Source organism: Apteryx rowi, unplaced genomic scaffold (assembly GCF_003343035.1).
Source record: "Apteryx rowi isolate R43461 unplaced genomic scaffold, aptRow1 scaffold_37, whole genome shotgun sequence".
Classification (NCBI taxonomy): Eukaryota; Metazoa; Chordata; class Aves; order Apterygiformes; family Apterygidae; genus Apteryx; species Apteryx rowi.
Genome location: NW_020450196.1, coordinates 1001826 through 1018715, shown reverse-complemented (window position 1 = coordinate 1018715; position 16890 = coordinate 1001826). Strand labels below are relative to the sequence as shown.

The following is a 16890-nucleotide window of genomic DNA, read 5'->3' as shown; positions in this document are numbered from 1 at the left end:
CTTTTCAAAGAAACCTATAATTTTAGCAGCCCACTGAGGAAAAGTGATACATCTGGACAGTTGCAAGAAAAAAAGCAAAGGTCAAGAGGAAACTAGATTTAACTATCTCTTCATAATTTTCTTATGTTTAAAGATGCCTCATTACTCTTCTTAATTACTCAGTTTATTTTTATTCTAAATTATAACACCTATTTCAATCATTGCCACTTTTATTTTATTATGGAAGTTTACCCTCTTCGCACTGGGAAGAATCCTGCTCTGTTTTCTATAATACCTATAAACTATTGCTTCAACTATGTTTCATTGCWTATGTAGGATCTGGTCAATTTCTCAAGCGTAGGAAACATCCTCCCCGAGAAAACTGCTAGATACTGGTAGCATATAACTGGCAAGCTAATTCTCTGCAGTGTTCTTCACTATTCAGTTTAAATATTTTATAAATTTGCTTTACTCTTTCAATTTTAATTATATGTACTGTATATCAACTAATATATTATTCATATGCGTATTTCAGTGTTAGGTCCCCTGTAGCATTTACACGCCTTTCCTTGTGTGAGAATTTCCACTACAGTTTCAACATTCTTTATGAAGTATTTCTGTATATATCCAAAAATAAATAATTTTATTTTTTCTCTATATAGCATTCTCTATATAAATAGAGCTTGTATTTCCTGAATTCCAGATAACATTTTGTATGACACAAATACATTAAAATCATTTGCCCTAATGTACTGATATCATCTCAAAGACTGCACATATTACAAATAAGAAAGTGTAACAACATGATCAGTATCACAATAAAATAAATACTCTCTTTTTTAATATAATTTTTTTAAACACTCCAGTACAAACAAGGTCAGACTAAATCTTCCCAGAAAAATCTTTTCCCATGGAAAGATCAAACATGAGAATTCTTCTATCTCCCCATCCAAGTTTTTTCATTCAGTTTAGTTAATTTACCACCACTAAGTCAGTATATTACAGTTTATTTAGTCTTTACCACTTCTCTGTGCTCTATTTGCTGGCTGCATCTACATTCTCTAAGCCAATTTCAGTCTTTCTCCACAGTATCAAAGATCAAAAGGAAATTCCTTTGACTAGCCAGTTCTTCTATACTTTAGCTGCAAACAATTTAGTATCCTTCCTTTCTAACTCCTGTTTTGAATCAATCTCTCCTGTTATTACAAATTTAAGAAAAACTGTGTAAGCTACAATGTTGGAAATCTAAGCATAGGTATGAATCCAAAAGGGTCTAAACATAAAAACTGATTTCCTGCATCTCACTGAGAGGTATTTAATAAGAATGTATAATGTCATAGAATCACAGAATAATTTAAGCTGACAGAATCTCTGGAAGTCATCTGGTCCCACTCCCCACCCAAAGMACAGTCAACCCTAAAGTCAGGTTAGGTTGCTCAGGGCCTTGTGCARTCAATTTTTAGTATCTTCAGGGACACAAATTCTACAATCCCTCCAGGCAACCTGTTCCAATATCTCACCATCCTCAGTGTGATCTTTTTTCCCCATATAGCTAACTAGAATCTCCCTTTCCAAAATTTGTGCGTTTCCTCTCATCCTTTTGCTGTGCACTTCTAAGGAGGGTGTGGTTCTGTCATCTCCATAAGCACTCATTTGCTAGTTGATGGCAGTAGTCAGATCTCCCTCAGCTTTCTTTTCTTCAGGCTGAACAGACGCTATTGATAACTACTCTATACTTTCAAAAGGGAAATGGATTCCACAGGAGTGTAGAAGTCAAACATAATCAACCGTCTTCTTTCAGATTCAGCTATTCCAGGAGGTGAGATTACCTACCCTCTGGTACTCCTGCCCAACTTTCCAATTGTATTAGGGGACGCCGTTCCTGTAGAACTACTGGGAATTTACTTGTGGGAGTGTTCTCCAGACAGCTTCAAAAGGGAAATAGGGTGACAGAGATCTAAAGCCCTTACTTAAGGGGAGTATGTTTACCGGCTCATTCTAGCAGAGAGGAGTGAAGGTACACTTGTAAAGCAAGCTTCTTTGCTGACTTTGCTTGATTTCCATGGCTGTCCTCTTTGGGATGGACCATTCATGAGCTTGGAGAATGTGAAGGTAGCAGGAAGCCTGCATGGATGTGAACCACCCTCCTAAACCAGTGAACCTGGGTTTAGTCTTGCAGTCTAAAGTTCCAAGAGGGATCTTCCCAGGAGCATTGCCTGCCCTGTTGGAAACAATTACAGGGTTTTTCCTGTTTGTTTTTCTGTGACTCTCTTTGCACTTGGACTAATTCACTTACTCGGTTTGTAGTACAAGCCCTGTGTTGAGATGCCAGAGAAAGTGCCAAAGTTAGAACTATCCACAAAGCCACCAAAAAACAGTATGCTCAGCTACTGCTTGAATAAGTGCTTTACAAAAGTGCCAGAATGTTTACCATGCATGATATTTAAGGAAACAAAGCAGAGAATTTATAAAAATAAGCTCCAAAAAGCTGTTCCACAGTCGACAAAAAATACATTTTACTTGAAAGATGTTCTGTATAACAGAAAAGTGGCACAAACATTAAGCAGCCAAGCATGAATGATAAAAAGAAAACCAACTCCCCACTATCAAACTCCCTCCTCAGTCTATTATTTCTTTTTGCTTAAGTTATCCAACTACTAAATACTTCATCCAGTTTATTTTCTTACAATAGCTAGAAATTTCAGAAGTCTGTAGAAGTGCCTTGAAAAAGTGTCCAGCCAMAGGTAAATTAAATAAAATTTCTTAAGAAATTTAGTCTTTCAGTCTTAATCACCTGAAATAAAATTCCTCAAAAATGCTCAGGTTTTATTTGGAACTATTCTAGTCCCCTAAAGAGGACTGTAACAAACTTTTTGTGCAAGACAATTTTGTGAAGCTTTTCTTTGGTTTTGTTTTTAAGCGCCCCCCTCCCCCCCCAAAAAATAATCAAAACCTGGCAATTTTAAAACATTTTTTTTAGATGCCTATCTTCAAATGCTGGGACATCAGGGTTTGACTGACATCTTCACTTTCAGAGCAAATGATGAAATTGGTTTCTTTTTAAAAGATCATTTAAGCATATGCTTGATATCAATGGGTTTTATTTACTTATTTCAGTCTATTTTATAGACTGAAAGTTCTCCCTAAATTGCAACAAAAATGGAACTATTATCTGGGTATTAGGAATACTCTGCCATGAAGTTAAAGAAAGCAAAACAAGAATCAAGCTAACAAAATATTTAACAACCATTAGCACTCAATTAACACAGACTGCCTCTTGATTTTTAACTGTTGAAACAAAAATCTCTGTACACACTAAATTATCTACATTAGATTCACATCTCTGCCTTTGAGTAGCAGATTCTGTTCCTTAGAATTTGTACAGCAAAATCATAATCTTTAGGGTGTTTTATTTTCTGTTCAATCAATACTTAAGACAGTGTTATTCATAATGGCTTTTACATTAAATATATTATAATGGCTATTGCAAATGTACAGGAACTACATTCACAAACACGTTAAGTCCTGACTTTCAACTTGTAATAATATAGAAGGCTGTCTAAACATACACAGTATGCGTACATTACGTTCATGCACACCTGTGAGAGAAAGAGACTGATATGCCACCAGGCAAAGACAGACAAGCCTCGAATGTAATCCCTTACACTACTACACACTAATTATACTACTCCTGATAGTATCTCTACAAGGAGGAGGAAATGAAAACACAATGCATCCAAATTAAAGACATTTACACTAAAATACACTATTCATAATGACTGCAATTTCCTAATACATTTTATAGTGAATTGGCAAGTTCCCCAAATTTCAATACACATTTCTCATAAAGCAAAGGTTTCCCTCTTGTTCRCTACTAAAAACTACAGATCATCCACCACTAGGTGCCAGAAATCTAAATATCCTGAGTAACTTTTAAAACTATTCAAGATACCTCTTATTCTTTTCATGGGGCAGGAATACAGCTGGCATTGTTCCAGCTTAAAACAAATTCTGAACCACAATGGTCATTCTTCCAAATTCCTGTTCTTCAACCAACAAATTCTTAAAACCCTTGCTGGAAATAACAATAAGCCTGAGACCAATTTCCTTAGTAAAAGTACAATGGAAATCTTGAGATCTTGCCATGCTGAACATTCATAAGCAGTTGTGTTTGATACTAACAGATCCTATCACACTGATCCATGCAAATTTCTGGCAAACTTCTGCAACATGCTGATATTTAAAATTAAAAGCAGCATAACTACTTTACTATATACTGAACTGAGCCATAAAGAAAAATGTTCTTTTTGATATAAGAAGTTTTCAGAGAATGTATTTGGTCCCCATATAAGTCTGCTTCTCCAAAACCAAAGAGCCTTCACTGATTTGGTAATATTTCCTGAACAGTTTACAAACATTATCTTGTATTACAGTAGCACAATGAGAAACCACAGAACATGAGGTTATCAGTCTGCAGTGCAAAGGACATATTCAGGATGTGGAACACTAATATAAAATATAAGAGTAATGAATGGGCCAAGAAAGCAGGATGGAAAAATGAAAGGAAGAGAAGGCACAGTTTCAGTATGAGTGTAGGGAAGCCTGATAACAATATGTTATCTATATTTAGTTTTTGCTAGAACCTTCTGTTTTTTCATTTTGGGAAGAAAAACRGCAAGAAGCTTTCCAGACTGAGTAAACAAGGCCACACACAGTCATTACTGCTTCCCAAATAAACATGAAAGTCTTCAGGAAAAATATTAAGCTATCCAAGGTAATAAAAATCTAATTCCATAGGGACAAGTAATACAACTGCCCAACAAATGAATATTTTTTTTACCTGTTCAAGATGGTCTTGTGGTTTGAAATCATTCCAATGTAACACTTAAAACAACCAGTCCAGTGTGAACAAGATACTTTTCTCTTAACTGAGACAATCTATTCTGCTCTTTTCTTTTTCAGCAACATACTGCTCATTTTGAGTACCCCATTTAATGATGTTGCCATTACCAAAACCCTTGGCCAAAACCAGAATTTTCTCCCGAAATTTTAATYTGTCAAGATATAACACACACTTTACTAAGGAACACAAAATAAAAAGGAAAATTCTTATCACAGAGTTAGCATGTGACCAAGGTTCTTAGTAGAAGCTTGTAAACTTTGAGTTTGTATATTCATAAATATCATATTTTATATATAATAAGTTCCAGTCACTATGCACAATAGTTATGAGACACAGTTGTTTTTGTCTCTTCTTATTCTTTGTGTGCCAGATAAGACGACTTCTACTAATTAACTAGGCCAGCAAATATCTCCTAATACATTAAAATACACTTGGATGGAAGAAGTTGTAAACCTCCCAAAAGGAAGATGATAAAGACTACCAACTTTATCTGTTTTTTCAATTTATTATTTACCAATCTGTCTGGGGAGTGATAGCACTGCAACAACATATGGAGTAATTCCATAGCTTCCAAGACTAAAAGGGCAGATGAACCATTTGGCGTCACTTGAAACCTAGTAATCATTGCTCTCTGAAATCACTGAATAGGTGAATGCTTTGCCATTCATACTCACAACTTTTGTAAATTACTCTAAGAATGGCCAACCAATGCAATTTTGAAAGAAGAGCAAGTGCCAGTTGTAGAAGCAATGCATTAAAATATTGGCAAGAAGAGCAGAGACTGATACACGAGAAATCAAAGTACCTATGTACAAAACATCATAACAGCTCTTTCAGTTGCTCTATTTTCAGATTACAAAATGAAGAGGAATCATCTAGTCAGCAGATCCCAACAACCTATCAGACTTGTTTATAAATGTAGGCTGTGGATCTCCATGAACTAATTCCTAGATGAACTAAAATATACGACACTTCTAGAAATTACATGCAGTACTGATTTTAAGATCAATGGTAGAGAATCCACAACCCTTAAGTAAATTTACTCCATAAGGGAGTTACCGTCATTTATAGGTTCCATTTCTAATTCAACACTATGTAACTTGAAAATTTTATCTATTTGATTATCTATAGCCAATGAAATTATAATAATTGTYTACTTAAATCCATTTTTCATCATGTAGTTGTCTACAGTCTGCAAACAAATTATTCCTTAAACCTTTTCTATTTTTCTGGTAAGTGGAAGCAAAGACAGCAAAAAGCCTGAAGATCCTTTGATGYAAGTCCCTGCTGCTCTTCACTTATTAGCACAGTATCTGTCAGCAGCATGGTATAGACCACAAGTTACTTTCCACACACACAGCTTCAAGAGATAGAAAGAGGAGAAATTTTGCAAGGCAGTATCAAGAGTTTACATTGGCTAAGTATAGAAATATTGAAACTCATGCTCCCACACAACAAAAGGACAGAAGGTTTTCTAGATATTGCATAAGGTCTTTACTTCGTCCCTTCTGCTATGCATCAGTATGGGGAAACTCTTATTCAAACTGGAGGCAAGGGGAGATAGAGAAAGAAGRCCCCAACTGATCATATTGCAAAAGAAAAAGATTTTAGAAAATAATCCAGTAAAATTTAATACGCCCAAAATGTTAAATCCACATCAAAACAAAAAAATTCCCTCTGCTTTGTCACCTTCAAACATGCAATTTTTAAGCAATTTGTATAGCCAAATACTTATAATTAAGCACAAAATGTTATGTGAAATTGAAATAAACCTACAAGGGCAGCTAATGAAGCTTGGAGAAGGAAAAAGGTGGAGCAGAAAAAGAAAAAACAAAATATCTCTAAAAGGAATCACAATCCATGTCTATAGCCATCACCCTCTTCTCTAGGAACATAAAGACAAATTACTTTTCCATGCATAGCCATAGTTTTGAAATAATTGTTTTCTTCAGATAACTATTAAGTTAAAAACACAGTATATCATTTCAAATTAGCTCTTCATTTATTCATTTTTAACAGAACAAAGACAGGGAGGTAAAGTAACATGACTAAAGTCACAGAATAACACAAYGGCAGAGGTTTTTCATTGCTCAGTGCAACAAACTCATTTTAAGTTCACACTATGTTTAAAAAACCTAAAGAATAAGTGCCATAGGGCTTCTGTCTTACCACTGTAAGTTCATTCTGTAATTCTTTGGAACTTTCTTCATTATCCCATAGTCTCTCAGAGAGGTCTGTAATTACCTTCTTCTTTTCCTCAATCTCCTCATTCAGCTGCTTGTTTGTGGAAAAATACTCTCTTTCTAATCTGAAAAATTTCAGCATTAAAACACTTTTATCAAAAATACTTCTGTCAAGTGTGCTATATACTTTTAAATATAATCAACAACACGTGATGTTTGCATGCCATAAGACTTCAAAAGCTGCATTCCTTAAATGAAAAAGGTTCTACATTCCTTCCAAGAAAGGTCTGCCAAGAAGAGGTATCTTCTTTTTAGTTACCAGTGCAGGTAACTGGGAGAACAGTCTATACACTCTAGGGAAAGGTCACTGCCATTCAGAGGACCTAGAGAGGCAGGAGGAATGGGCCAACATGAGTTTCATGAAAAGCAACAAGGAAAATGCAAAGTCCTGCATTTAGGACAGAAGAGCCCCCTGCAACAATATGGCTGGAGAGAAGCTCTTCTCAAAAAGACCTTCAGATCATGGTGGACCGCAAACTAAACAAAAGCGAGCATCAGRAAAGGCTAGCAGCATCCTAAGCTGTATTAATAGCAGCACAGCCAGTAGATCAAGGGAGGTGATTATCACTCTCTACTTGGCACTCATTGCACCACATCTGGAAGAATGGCCAGCTTTRAGACCCCAATATGAGAAAAATGTTGATAAATTGAAGGGAGTCTAGCGAAGAGCCACCAAGATGGTTGGGGGCTGGARTGCAGGCCATATGAGAAGAGGCTGAATGAAAGGCCATATTCAGCCTGGAGAAGAGATGGCTTCAGAGGGACCTAACATAACCTTCTCTTAGGTTTTGGAGGGTATCAAGAAGATGGAGCCAGGCCCTTCACAGAGAAAGGACRAGAGATAGTAGTTACAAATTGAAACAGGAGAGGTTCAGACTAGAGATAAGGAGAAACTTTTTCAACATGAAAACAGATAAGAAACAGAACAGGGTCCCACAGAGGYTGAGCCATCTCCTGAGGAACCTGATCTCATAACTGATCCTAGTTTGAGCAAAAGGTTGGACTAGAGACTTCCCACAGTCCCTTCCAACTTGAATTATTCTRTGACATAATTCTTAATAGTAGTAATATCTAGGTTTCTCTTTCTTGTCTCTTCTCATATAACTGTTGTCTCCCTAGAACTGAAAGTAATCCAATGTGCTCAAAGTTCTTCTGACTTTCAAACTTTTGAAACAATATTATCACATTTGATCTTTAGCTTATTTCTTACAGTTCAAAATATCTTTTAGTTTAAATAGTACTTCATCAGYCTTCAAAATACCTACCTACATGCTGCTTCTTCAACCTCTCTAAAATACTTTCTTTCAGCTGCAGTATGTTTACTTCTTATTCTTAAAGAATTTGTCTGTTCCTGTCCTCAAAAGTCACTCTTACCCTCATAGCTCTAAGAAATACAGCAAAAGGAGTTCCAATTTACTTTACAGCACGCTCTCTCTCTTCAAGGAAAGAAAATTCACAGGGAGAGCCAAATTCCCAGTTGCTTCCAAATTACATAGTGCTGCTGGATTTGGAGCTAATTAATAAGTTATGCAAYGCAGAAAAGTCTGTTTGCTTGGTGTCAGCCACTACATCCTTTTTTTTCTGAGAAAATAAGTTCTTACAGCTTTATAAAGTTTCTGCCTTTGTCATCATTTATGCTACACCAAGTCTAGTTAATAAGATATAGAAGTGTTCTAGCTCAACAAATAGAAGTCTCAAAGACCTTCCAAGACAGGGGCTTAAAGACAAACTTATAGGACTCCTACAGGAGAAGGGAAAATATGTTATGGTGTCAAACCATGGCTTGAAAGGAAAAGGCACCATCTGAAGCCCAGGACCACAGCCTTGAAACGTAGGTGGATCAAAGGTTCTTGGTCTTCTCTCTGAAGGGATCTTGGGAAAGCAATCACTGACACTACTGATACTTGTATATTTCAAAGCATAAAAAGGAGAGAAAACAAAATGGGCAGTACATGCCCACCACATAAAAGCATCTCAAGGGAACTGAGTACACTGATGATCTATCTGAGAGAAAGCCTGACCTTCATTACCTATCTTCATGGAGCTCTGGAAATTCAGGAATTTGGATAGACAAAGTTCTTTGGATAGGCTGCTTCTGTTTCTTTAAGCTCTGTTAAGAAGACCTCCAATTGTTTGTGTTACATGGGAAGATGCGCATTCTCTGAGAGCACAGAATTTTCAAAATATTCAGTTGGCAAAAGCTGTTACAAGTAATTGCCTGAATCAACAGATGATCTGAAGCAGTGAAAAACACTGGTTGAATATTAGACAGAGATTATTCTGGTACCCAATTTAACACACAAAACCAATGAACAGGCGTTTTAAGTAGGCATGAATTATTTGTTGTACCAAAACAAAACCAAACAAAGATAGAGAGAATCTGCTTTCCTGGGAAAGAAGTGTTGGATAGAATTATACAATTTAGAGGAAAAGGGAAAAAAGCTGTTTAAGGGTCTTGTTGCATTTTAGTAACACGAGTACTTACTTCTTTCTAAGCACTAACACCAAAAATCTCTAATACAATTGGTACCATAACTGTAAGAACCATATTCCATAGTGTTAAATTAACACTTACTTAACCATAATAAAAACATGGTCAGATATTTTATAAAATAATTCCAGACAAAGAATTTATATTCTTTAAAGAAAAAATACCTTTTTTGAGGTTTGGGTTTTTGTTTGTTTACAGTTMTCCTCATTTTTCTAAGAAGTCCATAATGTCTTGTTCCGTAATTATTATAAACACACAAAAAAACCCTTTGTTTCTCAAAAAAATAGCTTTGTACATTTTGATAAAGATTCTCACATAGAATCAAATTTTATTGAATGCCACACAGTTGAATATAATTTAATATTTATAAATTATCCATATGCATGGTTTAATGCAGATTTTAATAATTTTTAACTAACATTACTAATTTAAAATATTAAAAAAATAAAAACTTGTGGTAAAACTTGTAAAGTTTTAATGGTTTACAAAATTCCTAAACCAATGTTTAAGCCACCACCAAAAATGCTTCTAATTCTAATTGATTTAGATTTTATCCTTATTATCGCTTGATTCTCAAAACATATCATACTAATAACAAAAATTCAGGCCTTAACACTCTGATACTGACTGATTTAGAAAATATCATTTGCATTTTAAAAGTATTTAGAAGAAATACAAAGTGGTTGAGAGACTACTTATAGTCAATAAGGAAGCAAGTAACATGCAAAGTGATAGTTGCGCTCCACATGGCAACAATTGGTCAGCATTATTTCTTGTATAGCCAGTGCTCTAYGTGAGACCACTTCTTGGGTTAAAATCTCTTTGTTCAGCTGAGAAAATAATACAATTAACAGGAATGGAATGCTCTGACGACCTTTATTTCTTAAAGAAACTTAAGTGTATGTGCAGTTTGGGGGGGGGGGAATGGGGGGCTACTGTGATGATACTCTTATGAAACCAACCATTCACACCTCTTCTAAAAAACATGTAGGTGAGGTGCCCTGTGACAGACATTTTATGACTTTTCTGTGAGGGCAAAAAGAGTCTAAATGGAAAGATCTTACCAAGCAYAGATATCTAAGATAAAACATCTTGTAGAAACATGAAAATAAGAACTTGTTAAAATAAAGGAACAGGAGTATAGTATACAATAGATTAAATAAGCATGCATAACTAAAGCTACTTGATGATTTGCAAAGAATTTCCCAACATTCAGGTCTTTGAGGAAGTCTTTCTTTCACTCCTGAGAATCACACAATGTCTTCTCCAGGTTAATTTTCTAGGTATTTTTGCTGACACCTACTCTGAGAAACCAAAGGACCTCAGTACATGCTAATGGCAAGAGCCCCTAAGTATGGCAGAGTGGAGAAACTAGATACAYAGGAATTTTGAAGTTGTTTCTAAATTTTTGCTGCAACAATGTAATGACTACCTAGTGTAAACAGAAGTCCCAGTTGAACAGAGATAAAAGTTAACCTGAGAAAACAGTTTTGATCAAAGTTAAAAAGGAAAACTGAAAACAGACAAGGAAGAGCATTAAAATATCAAGTGCAGCAGAAATCCTGTGACTCAAATTGTGTTACTGGTATGTAACTCCTAGGGTAAAATATAGCAGTTCTAATAGCACTTCTTTTCAGGACTTAGTATGTTTACATAATGTGTATTTTACATTTCTGGTGTATGTACAATATATTAAAATATTTTACTGTATTTTTAAAATCAACTTATACAGAATTCATGACTCCATATTCATTCCACATCAAATAATAAAATCAGAACAAGCAATCTTCAGTAACTTTAACCCTTTATTTGTGACTAAATCAAAGCTGAATATGAACCATGTGACCATATTCACATTCATTTTCCAAACCGCTACAGAGGTAAAAACCAGTGCATTTCTGCACTTCAAAAGTTATGCACTTTCAAAAGTCATAGATACAATTTCTATGACCCTATTAATTGCACACTTAAGTTTGCACCATCTCCAGTTCATGAATCTCATTACCCTGCACTTCAAAGAAAAACCAGCAGGGCAAATCCACTTGTTTTCTTTCAGAGCACAACAGATGTGAAGCCAGTCGTGAAGCCAGTCGTGAAATGCTCATATTATTCAAGGGCCAGTTCTTGAGCTTGGGCAGAAACAACTGAAGAATAATGTCAAAAACATCCAGAGGGAAAGAGTAAATGGTGCAGATTCTTGGAAGCTAACAGCTCCCTGACTGATTACAGAAAGCCACGCTATGGTTGCAATGTTGACAAGAGAGATTAGAGAGTCCTAGACTCCAATTCAACAGATATTTGCCAAGAAAAAACAGAAAGTCCTGTGTTCTGTTTGAGGATGCTGAATTTGGCTGGAGGAGCCTCAAATACAAAGATGAATCTCAGAATATTAGACCCAATTAGGATTGAAGAAACAGTCCAGAAACAAGCACTGGAAGAACACTAGTTCAAGAAAAATCTTAAATGTGAAGGGAAGAGAAAGGTTTTATCTGTAAAATTGTTTTTCCTTATTTTCTGGATCACCGGAAAATGGAAAGCTACCACGGGGAAGGGGGAGGGGGGGAAGGACCATATTCTGGGTAAGAATAAGAAGTTACATACAGGAAGAACACAAATATAAAGCTGCTTGTTAAGAAGAACTACTGACCCAACTACCATTTCTCCAAATAAGGTTGTTTCAAACACAAAGGGGTTGCCGGGGTCTTTTCGAAACAAATAAAATGTCAAATCATTGGTACAGGTCTTCTCCATTTCAAGCAAAGACAAAAAGCTTGGTATTATTTTAATGACTATAAACTGTTGTCAAAGAACTCAAGCTCAAAACAAGAACAACTAGAAAGGACGAGATCACCCATTAACTAACTACTGTTCTTTTAGGACCATAGACAGTCTCAAAATATACTCAGTCAGCTTCTCAGGTGTAAAGACTGTTATCGTCCTGAAGAATCATAGCAGATGACTATCATGATGTATTTCACACATTTCCACAAATTTTTAAAATACATTTCCTTTTCTTTGAAGAAAAAACTGATGTTTTATGTAAACCTGGTTTGCCTAAATGCACAATCTCACATTCAGACATCTTTTGGCATTACTTTCATGCAAAGCTCCAATATGTTTATAACACAGGATATAACACTTCAAATATGTTACTAAGAACATCTCTACAATCATGTAGAGAGGGGCTAAATTCAGCACTCTCAGAAAGGCACACAGACAAACTCACCTAACTTTCAGGAAAATCGATTTCCATTGCTTTATGCTAGTACTTGTATAAGTAAATCAACATAAATACTAACATGTAAAGATCCACCTAAACCTAGACTGAAAGAGCTACCACCTCTTTTTCCAACTCATTCTCTCAGCTTGAATCTCTTCTCACTCCCCCACCCTGTACCCACCCCCTTTTAAAAAACTTTAAACTGTTCTTCCCCTAGACTTCACCTACTACTATCCTTCACTTCACCTACTACTTAGTTCTCTATCTTCCAATACCATTCTTTTCCTTGAAATTTTCTCTCCCCAGAAACTATTTGGTTCAGCCAGGGAAGAAGATTCCTTCATTTATTGCTTAGTACTGTGCATCCTCCCATCTGCCTGGGGAATACAACAAAGCCATTCTTCCAAACTTGTCTGTTACTATAGACATGGCAGGCTGGGCTGAGTAGGGCAGGAAGCCCAAAGAATTTTGTTTATATTCACACACTTCACCCTTTTCCCTATCTATTCCTTACCAGTTCAGAAACTTTCCACGTTTATCCAAAAGCTGAAAACTAACATTATTCACCATAAATAATCCACCACTTCCAAACAGCAGTCTTAGAGGCCCATCTAGCTTGCTGAGGTGAGAAGTAGTGTTTTCATAATAATGCAAGTGCATAGAGAAAAAAATATGTTCTATACATTCCATATGTCTTCCTACTCCCCCTCCCAAGCACCCAGACACTACTGGAGACAGGACACTGACAGCTGGACCTCTTAACATTTTTGCTTTGTCAAATAATCTATAACATAGATCAGTTATTTTCTTTACCTTCACARATGCCTACCAGTATGGACCTGTTACTGATGGAATGCCAGATTTTGAACCTTGGCAAGGTTTGGTAGAGTACATGATTGTGTTATTTTCTAGAAACTGGAAACTATGGAGAATGTAAACTGCAAGTGGTACACAAGCTGTCTACTGCCACCTTACAATAAATTTAAAAGATAACTTACATACTGAGTTTTTCCAAGTTCTCTTGGGCATTGCGTTTTTCTCTCTCATATGCATTTTCTACCTCTTTGAACTCTTTCTTGATGATTTCCAAATTTGAAAGAGCTTCTGCTTGGCTGGCTTTTTCMACCTGCAAAGTTCCTTCAAGGTCTCGAATCCTTAACTATCAAGTGATAAGAAAGAAATTAAAGCAAGTTAGAAAAACTGCTATGATCTTCAATGTTGTTCCATGTTCTGYTCTATTTCAAAGATAATTATATTCTAGGACAATAAAATTTTAGAGAGAGAAAGAGCTGAACACATGCAAACTGTATGAATACAGTCAGTACAGAACTRAGACAAATGATGCGATACGCTGACCAAAAGCACCTCTTAAGTCTCCTTTAATAGTGCCTGGGTTCATTTGTTTGTTTTAATTATTAGTGAGGGGAATTATTTGCCAGGAGAATTCTGTATTTCAAGTGGACTCACGAAACTGTGGTATTAACAGTAAATAAAGGCTATATTTCCCCTTAGCAAAAAGCATGCTTGAAAAATCTATGTGTATCAATGAGGAAGAAAACTTTATCAGTCATTCATCCAAACAAGAGAAGTCTCTAACTTTAAAGAATGTTGCCCTCCCAGTTCCTTTGTATGTTGTAAAAGGAGAGGGAGGAAATGAAAATAACAAAAATCTTTCCTTTCTACTAGTGTAATGGTCACTTAAAAAAATATAAGTGCTTRTAAACAGAGAAGATCATGAGAACAAGAAAATAACTAATTGAAGAATGGCAGTATTATTTTTGTTACCCAGAAAATAACAGAAAAATACCAAAATTCCTTTTTTAATTTAGTTTCTAKAAAGTCAAATGTGAAAGACTTGATACTTAATGTATGATCACTAAGCAATTGTCATTTAAATTTTTCATGCTTGCTTTTTAAAATAAACCATGATTGACCTACTAGTTGAAACACTGTGTGATAGTTTAATAATAGAAAGATTTAATACTCAACTATGTCCGCTACGTTTTCTCATATAATCAATTTTTACTGGTAACTGCTGATATAATTTTGTCTGAAGCTGAAATCTACTCTGAATAATCATATTTGCAGCAGCAGTTTCATGGAGCATTGATTAAGTTCCCACACCTAGAAAAGTCAAATGTACGTACGAAATCTCTAAATAGTTCTAATAAGYGTCCTTTCAAAAATATAGGGCAGGATATTTAAATAGTACTATAGTGTTTAACTACTGTGGAAAATTTCCTTTCCCCACACTGTTTAAACACTAGAGGAAATTCCTTCCTCAAACTTACAGCTGGGAAATTAATTTATTTTAATATTCATTCCAATAATTTTTAAAGTTCCCTGAAAAACAGGTTTTTATACTCTCTCTCATTACTATTATTCCATTCCCTTATGTATCAGTTATTACAACTTTAAGACTCTTGTCACATAAAAAAACGATCTAGTGTCTTCACCTGAAGTAAGCAGTCTTCATATTTTTGGAAAATTGTATCTTTAGAACTTCATCAGCTGCTTCACTGTAAACTTCCACAGAATATTTAGCAATAAGTTTACCTGGATGATTTCTGAATTGAATTTGGATTCCAAATGTGCTGCTCTCTCTGCTTCAATGTTTTCTTCCAGTTTCTTTATTCTTATGGTAGCTACCTGAAAATATATTTTGAAGAAACTTAAGCCCAGAAAAAGATGATAAATATGAAAAAGAGACTGTTCTGTTCATTCTGTTCAGTTTATTAGGACTCTATGCTCCAACCTGCTATGGCATCTGAACTGCTTGTACTTCAGAACCATAAGAATTCATACCAAAAAACATATATAGTTTATATAGTTTACAATTTTTACATACCTAGAATATTAAATTATGATTTTCTATTTAGCTAAAGAAATACATGCAGCATTATATTACTACTACATTTTTAGAATCAAGAAACAATGCCTGGAGTCAGAAAGCAAAGAGACAAAGTTAAACATTCTACATATTAACTTACTATTTGCTTTATCATCAAAATAATCACTTGATATAACATAACTCCATCCTGTATGTTCCAAAATACAATTGAGATATACAATATAGTACCTACAATTTCAGTTATGAGACAGATCAAGAACAGAGAAGATACAGGATTTGATAAAAATATGCTGTTTGGTGAAAGGATTTAGCTTTTTTCCAGTTAAGGTGACAAGAACAGATTGCTTTGAAGCCCTAGACAAGTCATAGTTCCTCCGTATTGAAAAACTGTAACCTCTGTAGTGTTTCAAAGCACTAAACTAGTATTTTTATGGCTGCATTCCTTGACCTGTAACCATTCTGCTATGTTTTTGTGTTTTTGTCTAGAAAATATCAAGATATGCAGGATGTCTTTTAAGAAATATCCAGACTAGTTTTATCGGTTATCATATTTCATTAGGCAACAGAACATCTGTACATGCATGCATCATTTACGTAATACAAGATGGTCCAAATTAGACTGTTGCTTCTTTCTTACCCACTCTTTCAACAGCTAGAAAAGCCAAAAAAAAAAAAAAAAAAACCCACCACCAAAACCAAAAAAACCACCCACAACTATGCTAAGAGTCAGCTTTGAAATTTGGATAGGCCAAAAAAGTTTTAAAAGTTAAAAAAGCACATAGCTCACCTTTTGTTTTTAATGATTCAGATTTGAAAAAAATCCTTCCAAATTACTTTAAACACAAAAATAATCACCAGACATGCATGTCTAAATAAAGACCTGGACACAGAATTTCACCTGGACAAATAATTTTATCAAGAGCAGTAACTACAGATAATAGAAACCTCACTTGCATTTTTAACTACATTGTTTTCTAGCATGAACATTTTTTCACTTTGACTGATGACTGAATTAAAACGAAAAACACATTCTAAACTGTTGACTTCAAGTTAAATCAATGAGATCAAGAGAAAGCGATTAATATAAAAAAAAGTCAGTCAGCAAAAGCATATTTAAGGTTACATAAATACACTTGAAGCTATTGATTCTGGGAACGCGAAACAAAGTAGCAAGTATGTGGGACTGCACCTTGATTCCAAAAA

The 16890-nt window shown here is 35.1% G+C and overlaps 1 protein-coding gene across 13 annotated transcripts in view; it reads right to left on the bottom strand.

Moving 5' to 3' along the window:
• CCDC171 (coiled-coil domain containing 171) overlaps positions 1–16890 on the bottom strand; it is a 155507-nt gene that overhangs the window by 108344 nt on the left and 30273 nt on the right. For all 13 annotated transcript variants that reach the window (XM_026073580.1, XM_026073576.1, XM_026073579.1 and 10 more), the window contains 3 exons: positions 15393–15485; positions 13835–13995; positions 7052–7190 (listed from right to left, as the gene is read on the bottom strand). In XM_026073580.1, the coding sequence (XP_025929365.1) occupies positions 7052–7190; positions 13835–13995; positions 15393–15485 (393 nt within the window). The remainder of the gene's footprint in view (positions 1–7051; positions 7191–13834; positions 13996–15392; positions 15486–16890) is intronic.